This window comes from Pelodiscus sinensis, chromosome 8 (assembly GCF_049634645.1).
Source record: "Pelodiscus sinensis isolate JC-2024 chromosome 8, ASM4963464v1, whole genome shotgun sequence".
Lineage (NCBI taxonomy): Eukaryota > Metazoa > Chordata > Testudines > Trionychidae > Pelodiscus > Pelodiscus sinensis.
This window is the reverse complement of record NC_134718.1, coordinates 51,727,742-51,750,791: the sequence shown is the minus strand read 5'-3', so window position 1 is coordinate 51,750,791 and position 23,050 is coordinate 51,727,742. Positions and strand designations below refer to the sequence as shown.

Here is a 23,050-nt window from a genome sequence, read left to right as displayed (position 1 = left end):
TCAATGAAATTTAATTTGGACAAAATAGAGGAATAACTGGCAAGTAGAGAGAAACCTGTGCTACACCACAGGTTTCTATCTGCTGCTTCATTTGAAAGGCTGTGCTCAGCTTTCAAGTGTGTTTGCAAATTATGGATTCTTGTCTGCTCCTGGATTCCCATGTAGTAATGATGGCCAAGAAGCCTTTGTCACATCTATGACTCACTGTAAGGCCGAGAACTTTTATTTCAGGTGACATCTGTTCACAGTTTTCCAGGATTTTTCCTCTGTTCCCTTTGTATGACTCAGAGAATCTGGCCTAATTTTTTTCTATGCGAATCTAGTATATATACTCATTGTGCCAGCATAGGTTTTGAGGGAGAGGTTGTTTTTTACACACATAAGCCTTTCTTTCCCCTATATATAATGTTTATAATGAATGATCCAAGGAAAAAATACAGATTTCAATTACAGAAAGCAAAAGGTCTCAAAGGCTATGTCTAGACTGCAGGCTTCTTTCGAAAGAGCCTCTTTCGAAAGCATCTTTCGAAAGAGCCTCTTTCGAAAGATCGCGTCTAGACTGCAGGCGGATCTTTCGAAAGAGAAATCCGCTTTTTCGAAAGAGAGCACCCAGCGAGTCTGGATGCTCTCTTTCGAAGACGGCCTCTTTACATTGAAGAACGCCTTCCTTCGAAAGAGGAACTTTCGAAGGAAGGCGTTCTTCCTCGTGAAACGAGGCTTACCGCCATCGAAAGAAAAGCCGCGTTCTTTCGAAATAATTTCGAAAGAACGCGGCTTGAGTCTGGACGCAGGGGAAGTTTTTTCGGGAAAAGGCTACTTTTCCCGAAAAAACCCCTGAGTCTGGACACGGCCAAACTAGAGACCCAATAGATCCAGTGAAGTCTTTTGTTGTTTTTCCAACAAAACTCTGTAGTGTAGACATACCCTGAGAAAGAGATTGGCCCCCAGCAGCTTTTTGTAGCTGTAAGAAAGTCAGTTAATTTCAACAGTGTTATCAATATTATCTATCCCCTTAGTTTGGTAATAAGTGCTGAATAAGGCAGCTTGATGTACCAAATACAACAAAAATAAAGTTAATGACAGACATTAAATAGATTTTTGCCTAGATAAGAAAAGTCCTTGGAAATATTTATTGTTCCTGATCCCGTGAATTATAATCTGATTTGGGGTACTGGGAGCTGAAAATACATTTTGACTACTTTTTGCATGCTACTAGGTGTGCATACACATGCAGAAGACTGCCATAGTAATTGATGAAGCTCTTGTTCAAATAAATGCTTGTGGACTCTTGAGACCTTTTACCATTTGTGCCATTATAATAGTGGCTGGATGTAAACTCACTTGAAGGACATTTTAATGCCAGCACTTTTAATGAAGTCAATTGGTAGTTTTATAATGGCAGCTGAGTATGTGTTCTTGCCATTTTCTCCTTTAAAAAGAATAAAAGGCCAACCAAGGAACAGTCACTCACGTTGAAATAGAATTTAATGACATTTCCACTCCTGAACTCTTGGTATAAAATGGTCATCTAAGGAAGAACTGATAGGAAATGTGAGAAATTTGGCAATAAAACTGCATAATTGCACATAAGTGCTGACAGAAAAAAATGATCAGGTAAAGATATTGCACTTGGAAAGTTTGTATTGGCGTATATGAATGTATATTAAGCTTACCTTAAAATTAAACTAATTTGAGTTTTCCTTGTAGTCTGTTCAGGTTAAACTTCATTTTAATTATTTGGATCTCAACAATGCACATGTGGAGGTGTTACCCTACTGTCCCTTCTACGGTAAGCTATAATCCTTGAACATTCATCTACTTTAAATAGATATTTTAGTTCAATGTAGTTGGATTATTTTTAAACTAATCTGATCAAACTTGTTTTTATATTAAAGGTGTCAACTAAATATGACTATCAAATGTTTTTGGTTATGAAGAATGTTTATTTTAGTTGCTAGCAAAGTAGACAGGAGTCTTACTAAAAGAATATTAGGGTTGAAGCGTTTATGTTTTTGAACATGGGATGAAGTTTATGCAGTGGTTCAGCCATGGGACTAAGAATAGGAAGCACTGAGCTCTGACACTGACCTCTTCTCTATTTCATCTTCCTATATTAACTTCCCATATGTGCAACAGAAATAACAAGACTTATTTACTTCACACTGTTGTTGTTAGTTGTTATTTGTAAACTTCTGTTTTAGGCATTCTTAATAGACTTGTATACAGAAGGATAACTACTAAAAAGCAACCTATGGGGAAAAAATCATCAGGCTATAGAATGAACAGTATTTTTTCTATATTAAGTATCTATTTATTTTAATTAAGCTCTTTATAGTAGAAGTAAACAGGATATTTTAAAGTAGTGTATACCACTAGCTGATGTTTGGGATGGGGAAAATTACCATAGTAGAATATTAGACTTTATATGAAGTAACGTAGAAAGATTATGCAAACATATTCTGAAGTTTATATCTTGCTTGGAAGATAATTAAGTAGTACAACGTTCAATTTCTATGTAAGGAAGTAGTTTTATTTAGAGTCCTTTGCTGTATTTCTTTGTAATAGGAAAATTATTTCTTGGAGTCTTGATTGGAATTCCTTTTTCATTTCCTTTCAGGCTTGTATTTTATATCACCAGCTATTCATTAATGAAATCTTTCTACCATACACAGTATCTACTGGTGTGGCTGATACTTTTTATATTGATGTGAAGTTACTATTAATCTTCATTAACCAATCTTCTGATTTAATATATATGTATGTTTTATGTATGTAACTGTTTAATAATGTTTCATCTTTGATAATATATAGATTAGTTCTATTTCAGACTAACCATATTTCATTTCAGCTCTCATTATTGGCAATGGTATAATATGGCAAATGCTTTTTTATTGTTTAATATAGGCCTAATGCCTTTCACTTTCCAATAAGATTAACAGAATGATGATGTTGTCTATTAGCACGAATCCTTGTATCGGTTGCAATTATCTCTCTAGAATCTCAAGGTGAAGTGTGCTTGCTTTATACCTCTTAAATATTTTTAAAATAATAATGGAGAATTTCCATTGGTAAAAAAGCCATAAACAGAGATATCATATGATGCAGTAGATGGGATGTGTTACTGGGAATTTGCCTCAGATTCGCTGGGTGACCTTAGGCGCATCATAATAATAATACAAACATTTGGTAAGGTATTAAGAGATCTGTTAATGAGCAGTTATTAAGTAGTAGATGGTATTATAAGTATTTTAGTATCAGATTGATAATAATACTCCATAGAAGTTTTGCTATTGACTTTAGTGGGGCTAGATTTGCAACTTATTGCTTTATATTTAGTGACTTCTCAATGAAACATTTGAAGATATTTAAACATAGACATATGTGGTATACATATTGCACAATATATACCCCCAATTGACTGCTAGTGTAGTAGGATGAAAGGGTTTACATAATTACTATATGACAGGATAGAAAATATATCTAATTATGATTAATTTTGACTCCTTTAGTGTGTATATTATACATTTAAAGTGTTATAATGTAAGATATAGTAAAAGCTCTGTGTGTATGTATGAGAGAAAAAAAACCTACTTATCTACTTAAATTCCTCCCTACCTCACAAATAATCAAAAATATTTTTTCAGTATGAAGAAACAGCCATGACTGTAACTGTAATAGAGAAAAAGAAACCCAAAAAGCTGCTGTATATCACAGATCTTCCATTTCTGGTGCTATTATTCTTTTAAAGTAAAGAAATTTCACATCAATGATAGAGAAATTGCTGTTACATTATTAATATAAAAATTGTATTTTATAATAAGTGGGTACAGAGCTGTAGAGGAAAGTGACTGTCACCTGCCACAACAGACAACATCATTAGATCCACATTGAAAATAACACATTTCAAGATCATAAATATAACTGTAAAAATATCAGATTTTTTTATACAGGTAAAACACCACTTGCATTTTCAACAAGATGATAAATACATTGGATTTGGATACTTTTAATCCAAAGCAAATAATGGTTATCCTTGTCATTTTAAGCATAAATGACTTTTTTATCTTTCAACTTTGCTTTTCTCAGTGGGAAAGTCCCAGCAAATATGCAAATCCATAATTTTGGCTTTGCTGATCTGTGATATATATTATTTTAATCTTCTGAGCAATAATCCTTTTTATTTGAATTGCCAGCTGTCCAGGAAATCTGATTACTGTCTCATCCTGCTGAATAGCTGCTTAGCCAAGCTGGACAGGAGTGAAGAATTGACTTTTCTAAAGCCTTTCCTGGAGAAGTCTTTCATTAAAAGGTCCTTTCGCAATGGAGTTGGGTCAGGAATTAAAAAAACTTCCTTTCAAAGAGCAAAGTCATAAATAACTGCTCAAGAAAGTATCCTCAACTTTAGCATCTAACATTTAACTGTTTAAAATAATTTGCAGTGCATTGCTGTGATAAAACCAAAACAGACAAATGTATCAGCATGTTCATAACGTAAACAGATGTTTATTTCAAATAGCGCTAGCCAAGTGAAGCAGATTAAATTGTTCAGTGAAGGCATTGTTTTCAAAGTTACAATATCATAAAGTTTTGTATTGAAATAAATGTGTTTTCAGCTGGTTAATTCTCCCGGGTTATAAAACTACAGATTTAATCAGATTGCTCTTGATTAACACAAAAATAGTACAGTACTGTGCTTTGAATGCACACATGCAACTAATCTTTAGGAGGGCAGCATTATGTCCTATATGCTGTTCTTTGGTCTAAAAGATACCCTCATAATTAATGCAAAGCATTAATTGGCCTGTTGCTCATTTACATGAAGACCACTTTACACCACTATGGTAATATGAAGAGATTCTTAAAATGTGATTTAAGGGATCTTTATACTGCTCTAGAGGTGTAAAGGGCCATTAGTGAAAAAAAGAATCAGGCCCAATGTTTCATCTCTAATTTATTTTTGATATAGTTATGTAAAATGACTTCAGCAGGAAGTAATCTCTTGAGATGTCATTTCATTTTGAGGAGTGTCCTGGGAAATCATTCAAGTCACTGTAGCAGTGCACTTCCCTTTGCTTCAATTAATCAATTAACGTAGGCAACAAACATCTGATGATATCTTCCAAATAGGCTTATCTAGCTTCTGCTATTATTTTTGTGCTGTAATAAACAATGGTCTAATTTTTGTTTTTTCTTTGCTGTAAAGTAACTGGTTAGATGTTTGATCTCAGACTATTGTAGATTTTGTCTGCTGGAAAGGTCATCTGTTGAGTTACATTATTTGTGTGAATTTTACCTCGTGGCCATTTCCTCTGAAAAGTGATGTAACAAACTCTGAATGTTGGCATAAAAATGTAGCAAAATATATTTGTTCTGATGTATTTTGAATTCCAAAAAAAATCTATTAATAAATCAATGTATGGATCATTTCACAAATCTCATTTCCAACATTATGAAGAATGAAATGGTGTTATTAGACTAGGAACAGTATTTATTTGTCTGACGTGTCACAAAAGGAACATTGTCATTAATCATTGTTTTTGTGTTAAGAAAATATTTAGCATAGATGCTCGGCTGAGCTGTGCTCATTGCCTACTGGGTACAGTTGGCAGAGGATGGGGGGAGTTCAAAATAATGGGTTGCTGCTCCCTGATTCCAGGGACAGTGCTATATTGAACCTCGTGTACTTTAGAGCAGCTTTGGGGCATCTCTAAAGCATGAGGTATCACCAGAGGCCATGAAGGGTATGTCTACACAACAATAAAAATCTGCAGCTGGCCCATACCAGCTGACTTGGGTTCAGGCTAATGAGTTGTCTCATTGCTGTGCAAATTTCTAGGCTCGGGGTAGAATCTTTTGAAGTGAGAGGGTCCCAGAACTTGGGCTCCAACTTGAGCCAGAAGTCTACACAACGAAACAGCCCCTGTCGATTAGCATGGGCCAGCTGCAGACTTTTCTTTGTTGTGTAGAAACACTCCCAGACATGCACAATTTTTAAATGGTGTTTCCCTACTCAGTATTAGCAACTGAGTTGTCAGAATTTGATTTTTTAATATAATTTTAATGGCTAATATTGCTGTTTATTTCCAATAATTTTTTTTCACGTTTAAATGTTCAACTGTGAGCAGAATTATGGGTTTAATCATTTTTTCAATTTTTATTGCTTTAAATGTTCACGGTTGTGGGAAATTATGCAGGTTGGTTAAACAATAATTATTTAATGTCATGAAGCATCGAGATTCTAAAAGTTAAAGCTTTACAACCAATAAAACACGAATTATCAACATCACATCAAAATATACAAAGCAAGTATCTTTAAACCATAAAAAGTTCTCATGCAGCATTTTTCTTACTTTGCCTACTTTTAAATTTAAATTCTGATCTATTAGAAATATTATTCCATTGGTTTGTGTGTGTGTGTGTGTGTGTACAGTGAAATTGACATTTGCAACTTTATCACAAAAATCTAGTTTAAGTGCCTTCGATGGTTAAGTTCCACTTTCAAAAGTCTCTTAAGCACTTATGCACTTATGTCTCATTGAAAGTCAATGGAATTTAGGCTCTAAAGTGCCTAAATCACTTTTAAGTGCATCCTGTCCAGTATTCACCTACATGACAATACAAAGCCTGAGCCATATAAAGCATGAAAAATGCAGGGTATCCAACTGAATTACACAAGCGGCTCTGCCATCTGTTGTCTGATCTTGCATTCAGTGCACACTAGAACTCTCATTGCTGATGCTGTCTTTTATATGAATGCTAAAATCCTTCCAATGCTTTAAAGGTAGGATTTTTGTTTTTGAAGGAAGAGAGAGTAACCATAGTGACCTCTTTCAGAAAATAAGACTGTAGTGGTGATATTGCTAAGCATGTTAATATTTTCTCCATTTGCCTATGCAGTCACAGTCCAATTGATAAAGAGATTTCTTATCTTGAAAATGTGATATAGAGGGCTATGTTGTCAATGCACAAATACCCGTAATGAAGGATGCAGGAATTTTGGCCTGCAGCATTATTAAATTATAACAACAAAGTACACTGACATCAATATTTTTTCATTACTCCGTGACAAAACATTTAATGCGCTTGTTTATTAGTTATTGTTGCAAAAATGAGAAAATGAGAGAGAGAGAGAGGGAGAGAGAGAGAGAGAGAGGACAGCCAGATTTGGAGAGAGACAGAGAAAGAGAGGTGTGATCTAGGGATTGGAGTACAATGGGTGAGGGGGTCAGGAAAACCTGAGATCAATCCTCTTTCAGCCTCTTTCTGTAGCCTCAGATAAGTCCCTTCACTTCTGCTCAGTTTTTCCATCTGTAAAATAAGTAATTAAATTTATCCAGCTATCTCAAAACTGCAGTGTCAGGATTAATTGATTTTTACAGAACTCTGAAGACAAAAAGTGATACATAAGTGCTAAGCAAAAGAAGGGGTCATCTTCCAAGTTAAAGCACTGGACTGGGATTCAGTGGATGTGAGTTCTATTCTCAGCTCTGCCACAGACTTCTAATCTTGCTTTGGACATGCAGTATCACTAAATTTCTTTGTGTGCCTGTTTACACACCTCTAAAAGGGGGACAGTAACATAGATTTAAATCCTAAATTAGGGTGTGGGGATGATACATTACTAAAACATTCAGATTCTATGATGATGAAGCTTTTAAATAAATATTATTGTTCTTTTTTCTTTGCTGGGTGATATAATCCACTCTTTTAAAAACTCAGTACCAATTCAAATTTACCCTCTTTAACTAGTGTATCCAGAATCCCTGTCCTATTTAATTTTCTTGGCTTCAAAATGATTTTTATAATGATGGCAATGATATTTGCAGATTAAGATTTACAAAAATTTTAAAATACTGCAGTGTTTTTAAATTCTTGTAAATCTCAATCTGCAAATATGCTCATGGAATATGGCCTGTGGAAGTACTCCTCACCTACATGTGTAATTATTGGCACTGCTCAACATGTATATTATAGTAGTACTTTAAGACCACAACTATACTTGTACTACATACACAGCTAGGAAATGGTTGTTTGCCTCAAAGAGCTAGTCAATTTCATAGATTTGATTTTCAAACAAAAATCCATATCAGATAGTTATCGCACATCATATGTAAGTGTCTATGAACCATAGCACAGAAGAAGAATATACAAATTTGGTCCAGTAAGGGATATTACCGTACCCACCTTGTCAAAGTATCTCAAGAATGGTGGACAAATATCTGGTTTCTCAGGCTCCTCTGGTCCATGGAAGTCAGTCTGTGCATTCACAGAGGGACATTGTGCAGACACTGTATCACTGTTGTCATATACCAAACATTTCATTATGGCTTCCCTAACAACGGCAGGCCTGTTCTGCTGCCACATATAAGTTTTCCCCAGGAGGACATGAAGAGCCATTCTGACGTGTGCCATAAAGGGAAGACTACTTTTTAAGCCCTACCACTTGTGTGTGCCTGGGACCTCTTTCCTAGCCTTTCTAATCTTTTTCTTTGAGAAGTTAGAGCAGAAAACATATTGATGTAAGCTGCTATAATAGATCACTACATATGAAAGGAACAAGCAGCTGGCTACCATTTCTATAGCAGGAGTTTTGCAGGTGAGAGGAGCACAAAGTCCTTATTCCTCACTTTCCCTTGCCTGCAGACACAGTCTGGCTACATCTAGACTGGCATGATTTTCTGGAAATACTTTTAACGGAAAAGGTTTTCTGTTAAAAGTATTTCTGGAAAAGAGCGTCTAGATTGGTCCGGGAGTTATCGTTATAACGATGCGCTTTTGTGGAAAAGTGCATCTAGATTGGCGGTGCGCTTTTGCGCAAAAGCAGAAGCCCGGAACCATTTTGAAGAGGGCAAAAGGCCACCAGACCTTTCCAGGGGTGGGGCTGGAGCTCTGTTCAGACACGTGCTTAAAGGGGTCTCGCCGGACAGCCGTTTGTCTCCTGCTCCATGCGTTAGGACCTCTGGCAGGGACTGACAGCCATAGCAGGTTTGGTGGTTGCCCTCTGACTTTTGGGGACACCACTCTTTTGCCCCCTACTGCTTTTTCCTGATTTTGCTTTCTTGTGCCCTGCTTTGTCTGCCATGGAGCTGTGGGTGGCCATGTGCCTGCTTTGGCCCCTGTCGGCCATTTTCAAGTGCCTGCGGCTGGTGCTCCAGGCCGGTGCCCTTGTCTTTCAGGACCAGGAGGTAGAGATCGCCTTCGACTCCCTCACCAGGGAGGCCATGGCATCCCTGTGGCATCAGCACCCCAGGGTGGAGAGGCCACTCTGGAGATTGGACACCAGCACGGACTGGTGGGACCGGCTGGTCCTTGGGCAATGGGACGACCAGCAATGGCTCCGGAATTTCCGCATGCGAAAGCGGACGTTCCTGGAGCTGTTCACCTGGCTCACCCCCACGCTACAGAGACCCCCCCACCCAGCTGCGGGCACCCATCCCCGTCGACAAGAGGGTCGCCATCGCGCTATGGAAGCTGGCCACCCTGGACAGCTACCACTCGGTGGCACAGCAATTCGGGGTGGGAAGACCCACTGTCGGTGTCATCATGATGGAGGTAAGTCCCAGGGAGAGTGGGGTGCGGGGAGGGTGCTGCACTCCATGACCGGGGAAGCCAAGACTCCAAGCTGGGTCACCCAGGGGTTTGGGCCGTCCCTCTCTTGCACAGGCCTGCTGGTGGGGGAGGGGCCGTGGGGCGAGGGGGTCCTGGGGTGTGTGTGTGTGTGTGTGTGTGTGTGTGTGTGTGTGTGTGCGCGTGCATGAGGACAGAGGGAATCACGGGGGGGGGCTCAAGGGAGCGCACACTCACCCCTGCCTTATGTGATGTGTTCCCTTGTGTTTCTCTGCACCCTTCTGCAGGTCGCCCACGCCATCAATGATGTCCTGCTACTGAGAGTCATCCGCCTGCGCGACGTGGATGCTACGCTGGCTGGCTTTGCTGCCCTCGGGTTCCCCAACTGTGGGGGAGCCCTGGACGTAACCCACATCCCAGTCTGGGCCCCGGAGCATCGAGTAGCCCATTTCACGAACAGGAAGGGGTACTGCTCGATTGTTCTCCAGGCTCTTGTGGACCACTGGGGCCACTTCCTGGACATCTATGTGGGCTGGTCTGGCAGGGCACATAAGGCCCACATCCTCCGCAACTCCAGACTCTTTCGCAGGCTGGAGGCGGGCACCTACTTCACCCGGCAGGAGTTGACTGTCGGGGATGTGCCTATGCCCATCTGCGTCATCAGGGATGCGGCCTACTCCCTGCTGCCCTGGCTAATGAGGCCCTACACGGGGAAGCCGGACCAGAAGCGGGCCCGGTTCAATGACCACCTCAACTGGGCCCGAAATCAGGTGGAGCTCGCCTTCGGCCACTTAAAAGCCCGCTTCCGTTGTTTGCTCACCCGTCTCGAGATGGGTGAGCAGAATGCAATGGAGGTACTGGCCGCATGCTGCATGCTCCACAACATTGTGGAGTGGAGTGGGGAGGCCTTCCTCTCTGCATGGATGGCAGCCAAAGCACAGACGTTTGAACAGCCCCACACAGCTGCCATCCGCCAGGCACACCAGGATGGGGTGTGCATCAGAGAGGCCCTGACAGACTTGTTCGCAGAAGCCCCATAGTAGGGTCGCCTGGGTCTCCCCATATGACTCCCTCCCATCCCCTTCCCCTCCCCCCCGCCTCCCCTTACCTCCCCTCAGTTGTAAAGTGTCGGTTACAAGCACATCGGCCATCATCATGAATGTCGGACGTAGTTAGGGTTTTTCGTTTTAGTTTAGGCTAGGGTTTAGGCCACCATCACCTGTCTGAGCTGTCCCGAAGAACAGGAAGAGGATTCGTGGTTCGTGCGGAAGGCTCGAGTCAGTGTACCCGATTCCAGTCATCTTCGAGGGATCTCCTGGCTGTTCCTTTCCCGAGGCCCAGAAGGACCAAAGGATTGAGGTTGCCAGCTTCGCCGTCGTCTTCCATCGAGGGATCTCCTGGCTGTTCCTCTCCCGAGGCCCGAAAGGACCAAAGGATTGAGGTTGCCAGCAACACTACAATCGTCCCCTGCGTCTAGACTATGTTACATATTCTTTTGTGTGCGTCTTTTAACCTTTCTTGCTTGTTTGTTATCTATATTAATATAGTTGTGGTTTAAATTTTACTTAAAAGTGTCAGTATTTATTTATGCACCACAAACCAATGACCACTTAAAGGGACAATCGGTGATAGATACAGAATTTGGTGTCCGCATTTTGTAATCCTCTTAAATTTAGTTGGCTAATTGGCATCTCAAATCATTTATTACAGTTACCTCGAGTAACACAATAACCAACACAGTTTTGTTTTCAACTGAAAAATTGTCTATTTTTATTTACAAGGGGGAGGGGGAGGAGGAGGAGGAGGAGACCTTCAACTGGGATGGGGAGGAGGAGGAGACCTTCAACTGGGACGGGGAGGAGTAGGAGACCTTCAACTGGGACGGGGAGGGGGAGGAGCTACTCCTGGGAGGGGTGGCCCCTGTGAGTGCTCCTATGAGGGCGGACCTGCACATGCGGGGCAGGCCGCATCGGGGCAGGCTGCACGGGGAGGTGGGCAGGAGGAGGGGGCATTTCAGGGGCAGGAGGGGGCATTGCAGGAGGGAGCATTTCAGGGGCATTGAAGGAGGGGGCATTGCAGGGGCAGGAGGGGGCATTGCAGGGGCAGGAGAGGGCATGGGCAGTGCTAGGGGCGGGATGGCGGGGGCATGGGGTAAGGCCATGCCATAATGTATGGCATGCGCTATGTGCTCAGTGAGGGTGGCGATGGAGTCAGCCATGCGCATGCACTGGGCCTGGAAGGTGGCCCAGGCCTCCTGGCACCACTACATGTCTCCCTGGACGCGCTCGCAAATCGAGGCCTCGATTCTCTCGACCACCTGCACATGCCGGTGAAGGAGCTGGTCCCAGTGGCGGAGCCTGTGCCTGCGTGGTTGGGCAGCTGTGGGTGCCGCTGCTGCCGGACTAGAGGGTCCCCGGCTTGTGCTTGGTCCCGCTGCAGGGAAGAGAAGAAAGGATAGGTCAGTGAGGCAGGCCGGCCACTGTCCCCACACCTCATGCCCTCCACCCCTGAGCCCAGGTGACCCCACAGTAGTGTGGCTTGGGCCCACTCGGTTCCCCCCCTGACTCCCCGTGTTGTATGTTTGCAAGGAGGACCACCCCTGGAGTAGGATCCTCCTCCGTGTATTGTAACTACCGGTCTGTGTCCTGGCCCCGTGGAGGGCGGAAGGGCTCTTGTGTTGCGTTAACCTGTGGAACTCCCTGACGGTAGAGACTGTGAGGCTTTGGGCTAATCACTGGTGTTTGACAGGGAGCGAGATGAATCCCCACACAGTTCCTGGGAGCACATCTGGGGGAGGTGGTCTGGGCTCTCAGATCCCCATTGCATGGGATATCTCTTGGACGGAACCAGAAGAGTGACTGGGGGGGGGGGGGGGTGTCCCATCGTTGCAGCAAAACTCAGGTGGCCCTAAGGGCGGCCCGAGCGCTTCCCCCCCTTCTCGCTCCCGCTATCCCTCACACATGTAGCCCAGGGACATGTGTGGCCGCAGTGGGGACTTCCCTCGGGGAGCCAGCCAAGGCACCGGGAGCAGGCGATGGGCTCGGTGGGGGCCACGGTCACAGGACTGTGACACTGCGGTTTACCCAAGAGCAGCTGGCTGTGCCTCACAGCCAGGCATGGGACAGTGTGCCGTTCCCTGTGCTGCACCCTTGGCAGAGGTGCGGGCTCTGGGCTGAGTCCCTGGGGCCCTGGCCGGTTCCAGCCAGCATCCACCCTTCCCCCTTGTCCCGCCGAAATATGTGTGAGCAGAATGGTCCCAGGCGTGCCCTGCAGCTGCCTGCCGCGGCCACGTGCCACTCGGTCACAAGGCTGCACGTGGTTGCACGTGCTGCTTGCTGCCTAATGCTACACAGTGTGCAGCTCACGTGGCCTGAGTGACATGCTCTCCCCCTCCCCCTCCGGGCACCTGGCTCCCCTCCCCCCCCCCACCCTTGTGAGTGCAAAGTGCAAGACTCACCGGTGAATCCTTCCCCGGCCTCGGAGAGTCTGCTGGAGGGGGCCTGCTGGGTGGTGATGCTGGCCTCCTCCTCCGACGCACTGCTGTCTCCTTCCCCCGCCTCGGTGGTCCAGGTGACGGGGGGGCGCACGCAGGTGTCTACGGGCACGTCTGGGGCTTGCCAGGCTGGCTGGCCAAGGATGGCATGCAGCCGGTCGTAGTGGGAGTAGGTGTCTGGTCCTGCCCCCCTGCCCTCGCTGACCCGCACGTAACCCAGGCGCAGCTCCTTGACCTTAGCCCGGACCTGTTCGAGGTTCCGGGCTGGATGTCCGTGCTGGGCTAGTGCCTGGGCCATGCGGCCGTAGATGTCGGCATTGCGGCGCCGGAACCTAGTGTCATGGAGGCCCTCCTCCTCTTGCCAGAGGTCCAGGAGGGTCTCCAGCTCCCTGGGGGACCACGAGGGGGCCCATCGTTTCCAGCCTCTGGGGGCCTCCTGCGCTGGGGGTGCAGGTGGCTCAGCACCCGGAGCTGCCATGGCTGGCTCAGATGGCTGCTGGGCAGGGCAGGGGCGCCGTGGCAGGAGGTCTGAGGCACGCTCCTGCCACGTGCACTCAGCAGCCCTGTGACTGCTTTAAGAGCTCGGGTTACCAGGAAGTCCGGGGCACCTAAGGGGTCTCCCGGCGTCCAAACCGTTTTTTTTCCATTTAGCCTGCTTTTGCGCAAAAGCATTAGCTAGCTGTCTACACTGGCCTTTTTGCGCAACAGTTTTTCGCAAAAAGGACTTTTGCCCGAACGGGAGCGGCAAAGCTTTTCCGGAAAAGTGGCTGATTTCGCACAGTAGATCGTCAGTGCTTTTGTGGAAAATCAAGCGGCCAGTGTAGACAGCTGGCAAGCTTTTCCGGAAAAGCGGCTGATTTTCTGGAAAAACTGGCCAGTCTAGACACAGCCTCTTTGAATGCAGAAGGAGTCAGTTAGATTTGCAGTGTATCCCCAAAACGCTTCTCACTAAATGTCTCCAGAATGTCTAAGCTGGCCTTGTGCACAATCATGTGGTCATGTGGACAGAGCAAAATTATGTTTGTGAGGAGAAGTGTTTCAAAGGCCCATAGAAAAATATTACTGTTTGATACTGTTTTCAGTCCCCTTTGAGGATGGAACTAAGATGGCTGCTGCTCACTCAGGAATTTGTTAAAACTGTAGGAAGCATCTGATACTGCTTCAGCCACAAAGACCAAAACCAAGACCAAAGTTTACTGCATTGTCACCAGTCCTGCCAGAGGTGTATGAATCATAGAACACTAGAACTGGAAGGGACCTCAAGAGATCATCAAGTCCAGCCCCCTAGCCTCATGACAGGACCAAGCACAGTCTAGATCAGTGGCTCCCAATCACCATTCTGTGGCCCACTGCCAGGCCACAGACCTCTGGCTGAGTTGGGCTATGGCAACTCTGGAAGCTGAGGCTGGGATACACAACCTAGCATCTTCCCTCCCGCCACGGTTGTTGGGATAGGCACAACCTGCCCCACTTCTCAGCCAACCAGTGCTGGATGGGGGGGGTCGGGAATCTCTTTCTGGATGCGGAAGAGCGCTTTGCTGTGCAGCAGGAAGGCCGTGCCGAGTCCGGCATGGCAGCCTTAGAGCAGCTGTGACTCAGGCAGCAGCACTGAGCTGGTGGCTGAGAGGCAGTGCAGGGCTAGGTGAGGGAGATGGAGCAGACACAGGGGCTCCAGGAGCAGGGCTATTGCTGGAGGGCTCTGGGAGTGAGGTCTATAAGAGGCAGGGGGATGACACTGGGAAGGGGCACTGGGGCATCCAGGGTGGAGAGCTGGCACTAGGGGAGACTCTGGGGGGTTGAGTGGGATTCTGGAAACAGGAGGCTGGCACAAGGGATGTCTGGTGGTGGGGTGCTATAAGGGGTGGAGAGCTGGCATTGAGGCATTTAAAATGGGAGCCTGGCACTGGGGGGCTCTGAAGGTGAAAGACTGGCACTAGAGGTGATTGGGTGCAGGGGACTCTGGGGTCAGTGGCTGATGCTGGGGGGTAGTTGAGGGATGGGGGACTCTAGGGCTGCATCTACACTGGCATGATTTTGCACAAATACTTTTAATGGAAGAGTTTTTCCGTTAAAAGTATTTGCGCAAGAGAGCGTCTATACTGGCACGTGCCTTTGCGCAAAAGATTTGCTTTTGTGCAAAAGCATCCATGCCAGTGTAGACGCTCTCTTGCGCAAGAAAGTTCTGATGGCCGTTTTAGCCATCGGGCTTTCTTGCGCAAGAAATTGATGTTACCTGTCTACAGTGGCCTCTTGCGCAAGAACATTTGCACAAAAGGACTTATCCTTGAGCGGGAACGTCAGAGTATTTGCACTAGAAGCACTGATTTTGTACATTACAATGTCAGTGTTCTTGTGCAAATACTCGTGGCCAGTGTAGACAATTTATTCCAGCGTTTAACCACCCTGATAGTTAGGAAGTTTTCCTAATGTTGAACCTTAACCTCCCTTGCTTCACTTTAAGCCCATTGCTTCTTGTCCTATCCCCAGAGGCCAATGAGAACCATTTTTCTCCCTCCTCCTTGTAACACCCTTTTAGATACTTGAAAACTATCATGTCCCCTCTCAGTCTCCTCTTTTCTAAACTAAACAAGCCCAATTCTTTCAGTCTTCCCTCATAGTTCATGTTTTCTAGACCTTTAATCATTTTTGTTTCTCTTCTCTGGAGCTTCTCTAATTTCTCCATATCTTCCTTAAAATGTGGTGCCCAGAACTGGACACATATAGGAATGTAGGAAGGACTGAAGGAAATATATAATGTAGTCCATGAATTCTACCCTCTGGTTGCTCAAGCAGCATATGAGAAGGCTTTACAAAGGAGATAAGGCTAATATACTGCAAACTACCATAGCTGAGGTCTACATGCTGAGCTCCAGTTGAGTGTTTATGATCACCTTGTACCCTCCATCTACTACACCCAGGTATGGCCTTTCCCCTTCTTCACTAACTATAAAAGACTATTGGACAAGATCTAGCCACATCAAGAACCAAAGGACACATTTCCCAACCTGCTTATGGTAGAGGTTCATGTGATTAGCAATTACACAGCTAGGAGCCACAAGACAATTCTGCTTCCACCATCACTGCCAGTAGAGGCTAACGATTGCCCCCCGTTCTGCCATAATTTCTCTTGTGAGGAACAGCTGCCAGATAAGTTAGATAACTAGAAAACCTGCAGGGTGGGGAAAGCTTGGTGGAATCTGGATTGGAGGTAGAAGGATTAATGAAATAGTCAGGAGAAGCGTAAGAAATTCTGAGGGGGAATAAATAGATTGAATTGATGGGTTTATGGAAGGAGGAGGGAAGATGCTAGAACGGATTAATTTTTCTGACAAGTGACCTGGAAGAGTCTAGGATTGATGGGTTGTTGTGGGTTTTTTTTTTAATTTTGTATGGGCAGGCTACAAGAATCTGAGATTTATGGTTTTTATCAGAGGCATGAGGTGAACATTTGGAACTCAGGGTATGTCTACACTACCTAGTTCAAACTAGGGTGGTAATGTAGGCAACCAGAGTTGCAAATGAAGCCCGGGATTTGAATTTCCCGGGCTTCATTTGCATGTTGCCGGGCGCCGCCATTTTTAAATGTCCGCTAGTGCAGACTCTGTGCCCCGCGGCTACACGCGGCACGGACTAGGTAGGTCAGACTAGGCTTCCTATTCCGAACTACCGTTACTCCTCATGGTATGAGAGGAATACACACATATTTTATGTGATCCATTTTTTGTGCACAAGCCAGCAAAAGGAATAAAAGTCAAAGCATTAGGCTTCAAATTTTATTCACACAGATATTTACACAAGCAGCAATACACTGACCTCCATACTCTAAGGCACACAGTCTCTTACACACATACAGTGCAGGCATGCACACTTGCCCACACAGAGACACTCTTTCATACAGTTGTCCAGGGGCTGCCTAAATCACCCAGCTGAGAGGAGGGTGGGCTGTAGGGGAAAAGATAGGGGAAGGGGTGAAAAGATGAAGAATGAAAGAGGCTAAGGACGTAAGCAGAATGTGCACCAGCAGGGGCAGGGAAGGAGAGAGGAGGTAGTATGAGGGAATATGTGGAGTGGATGCGGATGCAGGGCAGGGGAAATTAGAGGTTACAGGTGCACACGGATGTGAAGGGCACAAGGGTGTATAGAGACATAATGGGAGTACAGTATGGAGGAGAATGGGGTGCAAGGGCTGTGGGGGTGACGCACATGGGGATGGTGGCTCTGGGAAATGGAGGGAATAGATGGGAGAGAGCTAAAAGGGGTACTTGGTTCAGACGGATATGTATGGGGGACAGGATGGGATAAGAGAGGGATGCAGTAAGAAGTAGGGAGCTGGGGGTGAGACAAGGAGGGATTAGGATAGCCAGGTCTCTGGTTTTGGACTGGAACATATGGTCAAAAGGAACCCTGGAGGCTCAAGTCAGCACTGCTGAGTGAGCTGTTGAATGTCAGGTTTACAGTGCAGCAGTAGGGCTGGCAGGCTCCCTGCTAGCTGCTGTGCAGCCTGTGGGGAAGCAGCCAAGCCAACATGGCAAGCTCCTAGCCTTAGGGGTTGCTAAGAGGAGTCTGTCCAATCCCTCAACAGTAGGCGCAGCTCCCATTGGCTGGGTCAGAGCAGGGGAGGAATTATTCCTAGGAACGTGCAGTGAGCAGAGACGGCCAATAATCTGGCCCTCCCTTTCTGCTCCCCCGCCCTCAGAGCCACAGTTTGCCCAGTTTGGATGGTGTGGTCAAGGAGCAAGGTGTGGACCAGGCCACCATTTTATACAGCTCCCATTGGCCAGGAACGATGAACCATGGCCAGCAAGAGTTGTGAGTGGCCATCCCTCTCAGGTAAACAAAGCATCTGGCACCCCGGCAAACCACATCCAGCCACAGACTAGAGGTTCCCCGCCCTTGTGCTATACAGTCCCCTAATAAAGATCTTTATGCTGAGCACTGCTGTGGCACAAGGAGGCTGATTTTCAGTACTATGTTTAAATGAAAAGAATTAATTCAATAAAAAGTGAGCAAGTGAATTCTGTCAGATGACAGTTAGTGAAATTAATTTTTTCTTCAGATGTTATTGGCATAAAGGCAATTTGATTACCTAATGTAGTGGCACATTATTTACCTGAAAGATTGAAAATTTGATATTGTAATGACATGTTGATACAGAGTTTTGTTATTACCATGCCTGTATTAAATAAACAAGCTTTTTTTTCTGCTTAGACTTCCTAATTTGCTACCATTTGCAGGTGCTCCATGAAGGCCTCAGGACAGCCCTACAATCAGCCTGTTTCCCTCTTGGGTCCCCACTAACTCCATGCCATCTCATCCTTTAATCTAGTGACATAGTTTATTAACAAAAAATAGTGCAGACAGTCGATAATAAAAATCCAAATCACTCCCCCCTCCATGCAGATCATCTTTAAAACCCAGCTTCATTCTCACATATCCTGGAGTCTTCTGCCACACCTCTGGCCCACTGCCAGGACAGCAGCCCCTCCAACTGACGTGTAACTCTACTCTTTCAGGTCTTATAGCTTCTCTTCTGGGAACATGCTTTCTGTGACAGCATCTCCTCATCCCCATGGCTGTTCCTCAGTCAGGGTCCAATTCTCTATCCAGGGTACATCAGCAAATAAGCTCCTCTGCTCTTTTCCCCTCCCTTCAGTCATCTCTGGCCCTTATCACTGGTGCTCTGACCTACAGCTAGCAGCCATGGTGGCACTTCCTGCCTTCAGCCCTGCTAAGATCCTGTTTCTCTGGCTTGGGGGTGTCAGCCAGCAAATGCTTCCTTCTGCTCTCCTCCCTTCAACCTTCTCCCTCTCAAGGATCCACTTTCTGCATCCAGCAGCTCTCATTTCCTGTCCTTCTCCTGAGCAACTCATTCTGCTCTGACTTTCCCAGGCAGTAAGCCTCTTATACCCCTACTGCTGCCCACCCACTTTATTTGCCCTACTAGGTGCACCTAGAATAGAACTAGGAACTGAGCCCGGTTGCATTTAACGGGCCAGCTACCCTGTGACATGCATATAGATGGTTAATTTAGTATAGTAAAATACTGTAAGCATAATAAGGAAAAGTCTCTTGCCACATTTAGCTCTAAATATCATTTTGACCTCAGGAAAGAACAAGACAGATGTGAGAGAGTGTATTAGCTGCTGTCATTAGCATAATAAACTACCGATAAAAATCATAGTGCAGAAAGAAGCCAATGCAACTCTTTAAGAGTCTGAATTATCAAGTAAATCAAAATGTAACTTTCTGTGGGCTCTAGCACTTACATGATTCACTGTGAAAAATATTTCTAATAGTGAAGTGTTTATATGATGCATCATTGATGAGTTGTATAATTACACATTTAAATAGTGTTGAGAAAGAAAAAAAGTTTCAAAGGTACACTTTTTATTGGTCTGACAAAATACTTCACTGTATTTAGAGTTGATGTCTAATGTATTACTCTTAGGCATTGCATATTTTTGTCTTAGTATAAGATGGTGGGTTTAAGTGAGGATGAATAAACTATATTTTGCTGACAGAGACAATATAATATACCAAACACATAAAAATTCTGCTATCTCACTAGTATTTGTTTTCTTAGGATGCTGCAGTGCCCTTGAACCAGGGACCCCCATGTGCCAGCTGGCACAGCTGGAGAGGGCATACTGTCTATACAAGGTTAAAGGGATCTCCTTACATGAATGTTTAACTCTGATTGACTTAAGTAGCCCCATAGCATGCGTGTCAGTGCAATCCTGAATAGAAATGCTTTTCTGAATCAGGGTTTTCATACTCCAACAATGCACTTGATTGCTTGAAGGTTCACTTGCAATGTACCTGAGTCATGTGCCAATAGCTTAGAATGTAAATCCTGGAGATGCTTTATTTGTGGTACCTACATGAGCCAATAATGTACACTCCTCTTTCAGATTATGAAATTCTTAAATGTGTTAATGTATAAATAACATATGCGGGAAATGGTGAAAGTTATGGCACCTTTGTCAAGTGTGGGTAGATGTATAGGCACATCATCAGTGTAATTGGGTCCAATCCCAGATTGTCAAGTATTCCCAGTTTGAAGGTGTGTGAAGCTTTGCAGGGATGCTCCCTGCATGTCTGAACATGAATAATTGTCCTTTGCCTGAAATAATTTTTCTGTAGGCTAGAGGCAAGGCTGAAATAGTCGCCCTACTAGAGCTAGCTTCCCTATAAGGGTCCCTCAGATTCAGCCTTCCTTCCAGCTCCCCAGTGTCATGACAAGTGATGTGTTTCATTATGCTGCTTTTTTGCTTTTTAGTTTTAGCCAGGTCTGCAAATTATTCCTTTCTGTTGGCAATGTGAAGCTTGTTAACTTCCTGGATGATAGGAGCAGCACAGTCACAAGCGTCTTTTCTTCTGCTCAGCGATGCCTAGCAAAGTGTACCCTGTGAAATGCCACTTCCATTTCATGTTTCACAGTTTTAAATTCATTTTCACATTCAAAATGTGGTAAATTTATTGTTGTGCTAGAACCATAGCATGTCAGTTAGGGTGTTAAGTCATTCACACAATTAGACAGCAATTGGAACTGGCTAGAATTCACTACAACACAGAGAACCAATGTGTCAATCAAAGAGACAAGCTATCCAATGGCTTATTATTGACTGGATTTCATCTCTTGGCATCAAAAGATGCGCCAGCTGTGAGCTATCACAATATGTTATGGCCAATGTCTGCAGAACAATACTGGATTGTGACTGCCACCCTTAAGATGTACAGCAGAATTACAGATGCTATAGTTATCACAGAATCACAGACATGTAAGGTTCAAAGTGATTTCAAGAAATTATCTACTCCATCCCCTTGCACTGAGGCAGAACCAAGTGAATCTAGACCATCCCTCACAGATATTTGGCTCGCAAGTGCTTCAAAATTTTCAGTGGTGGAGATTCCACAGCCTCCCTTGGATGTTTGTTCAGGAGTTTAACTACCTTTATAGTTTTAAAGTGTTTTCCAAATAGCTAATCTAAGTCCCCTTACTTCAGATTGCACCCATTGCTTCTTGTCCTTCTTCCAGTGGACAAGAACAATGGATCACTATCCTCTGTACAAAAGGCCTTAACGTTTTTGAGGACTACCAGGTCCCCCTGAGGTTTTTTGTTTTTCAAAACTAAATATGTCAGTTTTATAAAGCTTTTCTCCTAGGTCAGGTCATCATATTTGTTGCTCTCCTCTAGACTATCTCTAATTTACCTGCATCTTTCCTAAAGTGTGACACCCAGAATTGGATAATGTACTCCATCTGAGGCTTCATCAGGTTTGAAGAGTGGGACATTTACTTGCGGTATCTTATATATGACATTCCTGTTAATAAACTCACGAAAGATATTTGCCTTTTTTGCAACCATGTGATATTGTTGACTCTCATTCAGTAATGATCAACTATAACAACCAGAACCTTTTTAGCAGTACTATCACTTAGCTAGTTATTCTCCATTTTGTGCTATTGATTTTTCCTTCCTAAGTGAAATACTTTGCACTTGTCTTTAATTAAATTTCATCTTGTTGATTTCAGACTATCTATCAAAGTCATTTTGAATTCTTATCAGGGGAAAGCCTAATTCGAACTACCTACTCCGTGCCGCGTGTAGCCGTGGGCACGGAGTCCAAACTACCGGGGCTTTAAAAATGGCGGCGCCCGGTAAGATGCAAATGAAGCCTGGTATATTTAAATCCTGGGCTTCATTTGCAACTTCGGTTGCCTATATTAACCACCCTAGTTCTAACTAGGGTGGTAGTGTAGACATACCCAAAGGAAATAGAGTTTCGGTACTGGGTCTCTGTTAATGAGACTAGAGAGATGTTGAAGGCTGATGTTTTAATTGTTTGATTTACAATGCCTCTTGCTTTGCCCAGTATGAGATACTAATGTTATGCTTTTCTTCAAAAGGTCTTGTAAAGATTGTTTATGTGTGGAAGTGGTATGTATGTGTCTAGATAAAGGTGCAAAGGTTCTTGCTCAGAACCAGTTGGCCAAAGAAGGAGGGGTGAGCATGGGTGAAAACAGACTGATTGGGACCAGAAGAACCATCAGTTACCACCAGTGCGTACCCCTGGCCAAAGAGTGATTGGGTTGGCAGATTGACGGCTTTAAAGTGAAGCAAGCACCCCTAAAAGATGATTGATTACAGGATGAGCTTTGGAAATATTTTGGGAATGATTGACATCAACAAGATAACACACTGGTCACAGACTGACACAGCAGAATCCATAGACTTCAACAGAGAAAAGGATTATAAAAGCAGGATGCTTTGCTATGGAACTTTGGGTTCATCTTGCCACCAACTCCAGAGGAGCATTGGATCACATGACTGACAAAGGCCCTGCTCTCCCTCTGTGATCAATCTAACTGGCCACTCGATTGATACAGACTCTGGACTGGTAACTATAACATCGTCTGGCGGGACTGTGTGTATGTATGGTGTTGGTGTGTGAACGATTGAAAAGCATATGCAACTGTTGTATTCTCAATAAATGCAGCATACTGCCTTTTCCCCTATAAAAGATCTCATGTGCTTCGTTTAAGTATAACAGAGTATTTCCTCGTCATTAACCTTTTTAGTGGAGACTGAAGCAAAATAGGCATTAAACATTTGAGCTGTCTTAATAGCACCCGTTATTAGCGCTCCTTCCCGACTAAACAAAGGACCTTCACTTTCTTTCATTTTTTGTTTGTTGCTGACTTCCTACTGTATTTAAAGAACATCTTTTTATTACCTTTCATGTACTTTGGTATCATGTAACTGATTTTCTGTCTTAGCCTTTCTGATTTTGTCCCTTCAAGCTTGGTGCTATTTTTTGTTGTTCCTCTTCAGTAATTCATCTGTATTTCCAAGTTTTGTCTGACTCCTTTTTTTATTTTAAGGTCATTAAAGCACTCCTATTGGAAAGATATTCCTCTTATCTTTCCTTTGCTTTGGGATAGTTTGCAGTTATGCTTATAGTATTGTCTCACTGAGAAATTGACAA

The 23,050-nt window shown here is 44.2% G+C and overlaps 1 protein-coding gene and 1 long non-coding RNA gene across 2 annotated transcripts in view; one reads left to right on the top strand and one right to left on the bottom strand.

Annotated features, from left to right (window-relative positions):
* The first annotated feature begins 1,606 nt into the window (after window positions 1-1,606).
* On the top strand, window positions 1,607-4,725 carry NPS (neuropeptide S). The gene is made up of 3 exons (XM_075935633.1): window positions 1,607-1,614; window positions 1,708-1,789; window positions 4,194-4,725. The coding sequence occupies exons 1-3, from the start codon at window positions 1,607-1,609 to the stop codon at window positions 4,371-4,373; spliced, it is 270 nt and encodes an 89-aa protein (XP_075791748.1). The 3' UTR covers window positions 4,374-4,725.
* Window positions 4,726-7,087: 2,362 nt separating this feature from the next.
* The window catches only part of LOC142830509 (uncharacterized), a 35,173-nt gene continuing 19,210 nt past the window's right edge, over window positions 7,088-23,050 (bottom strand). The window contains exon 3 of the long non-coding RNA XR_012905806.1: window positions 7,088-7,308. This is a non-coding gene — a long non-coding RNA (uncharacterized LOC142830509). The remainder of the gene's footprint in view (window positions 7,309-23,050) is intronic.

What these genes read in the sequence shown, in the direction of transcription:
- NPS (XM_075935633.1), top strand. An exon ending in ACCCTACTGTCCCTTCTACG is followed by an intron (nt 1,790 to 4,193) that starts GTAAGCTATAAT and finishes TTGAATTGCCAG; the next exon opens with CTGTCCAGGAAATCTGATTA.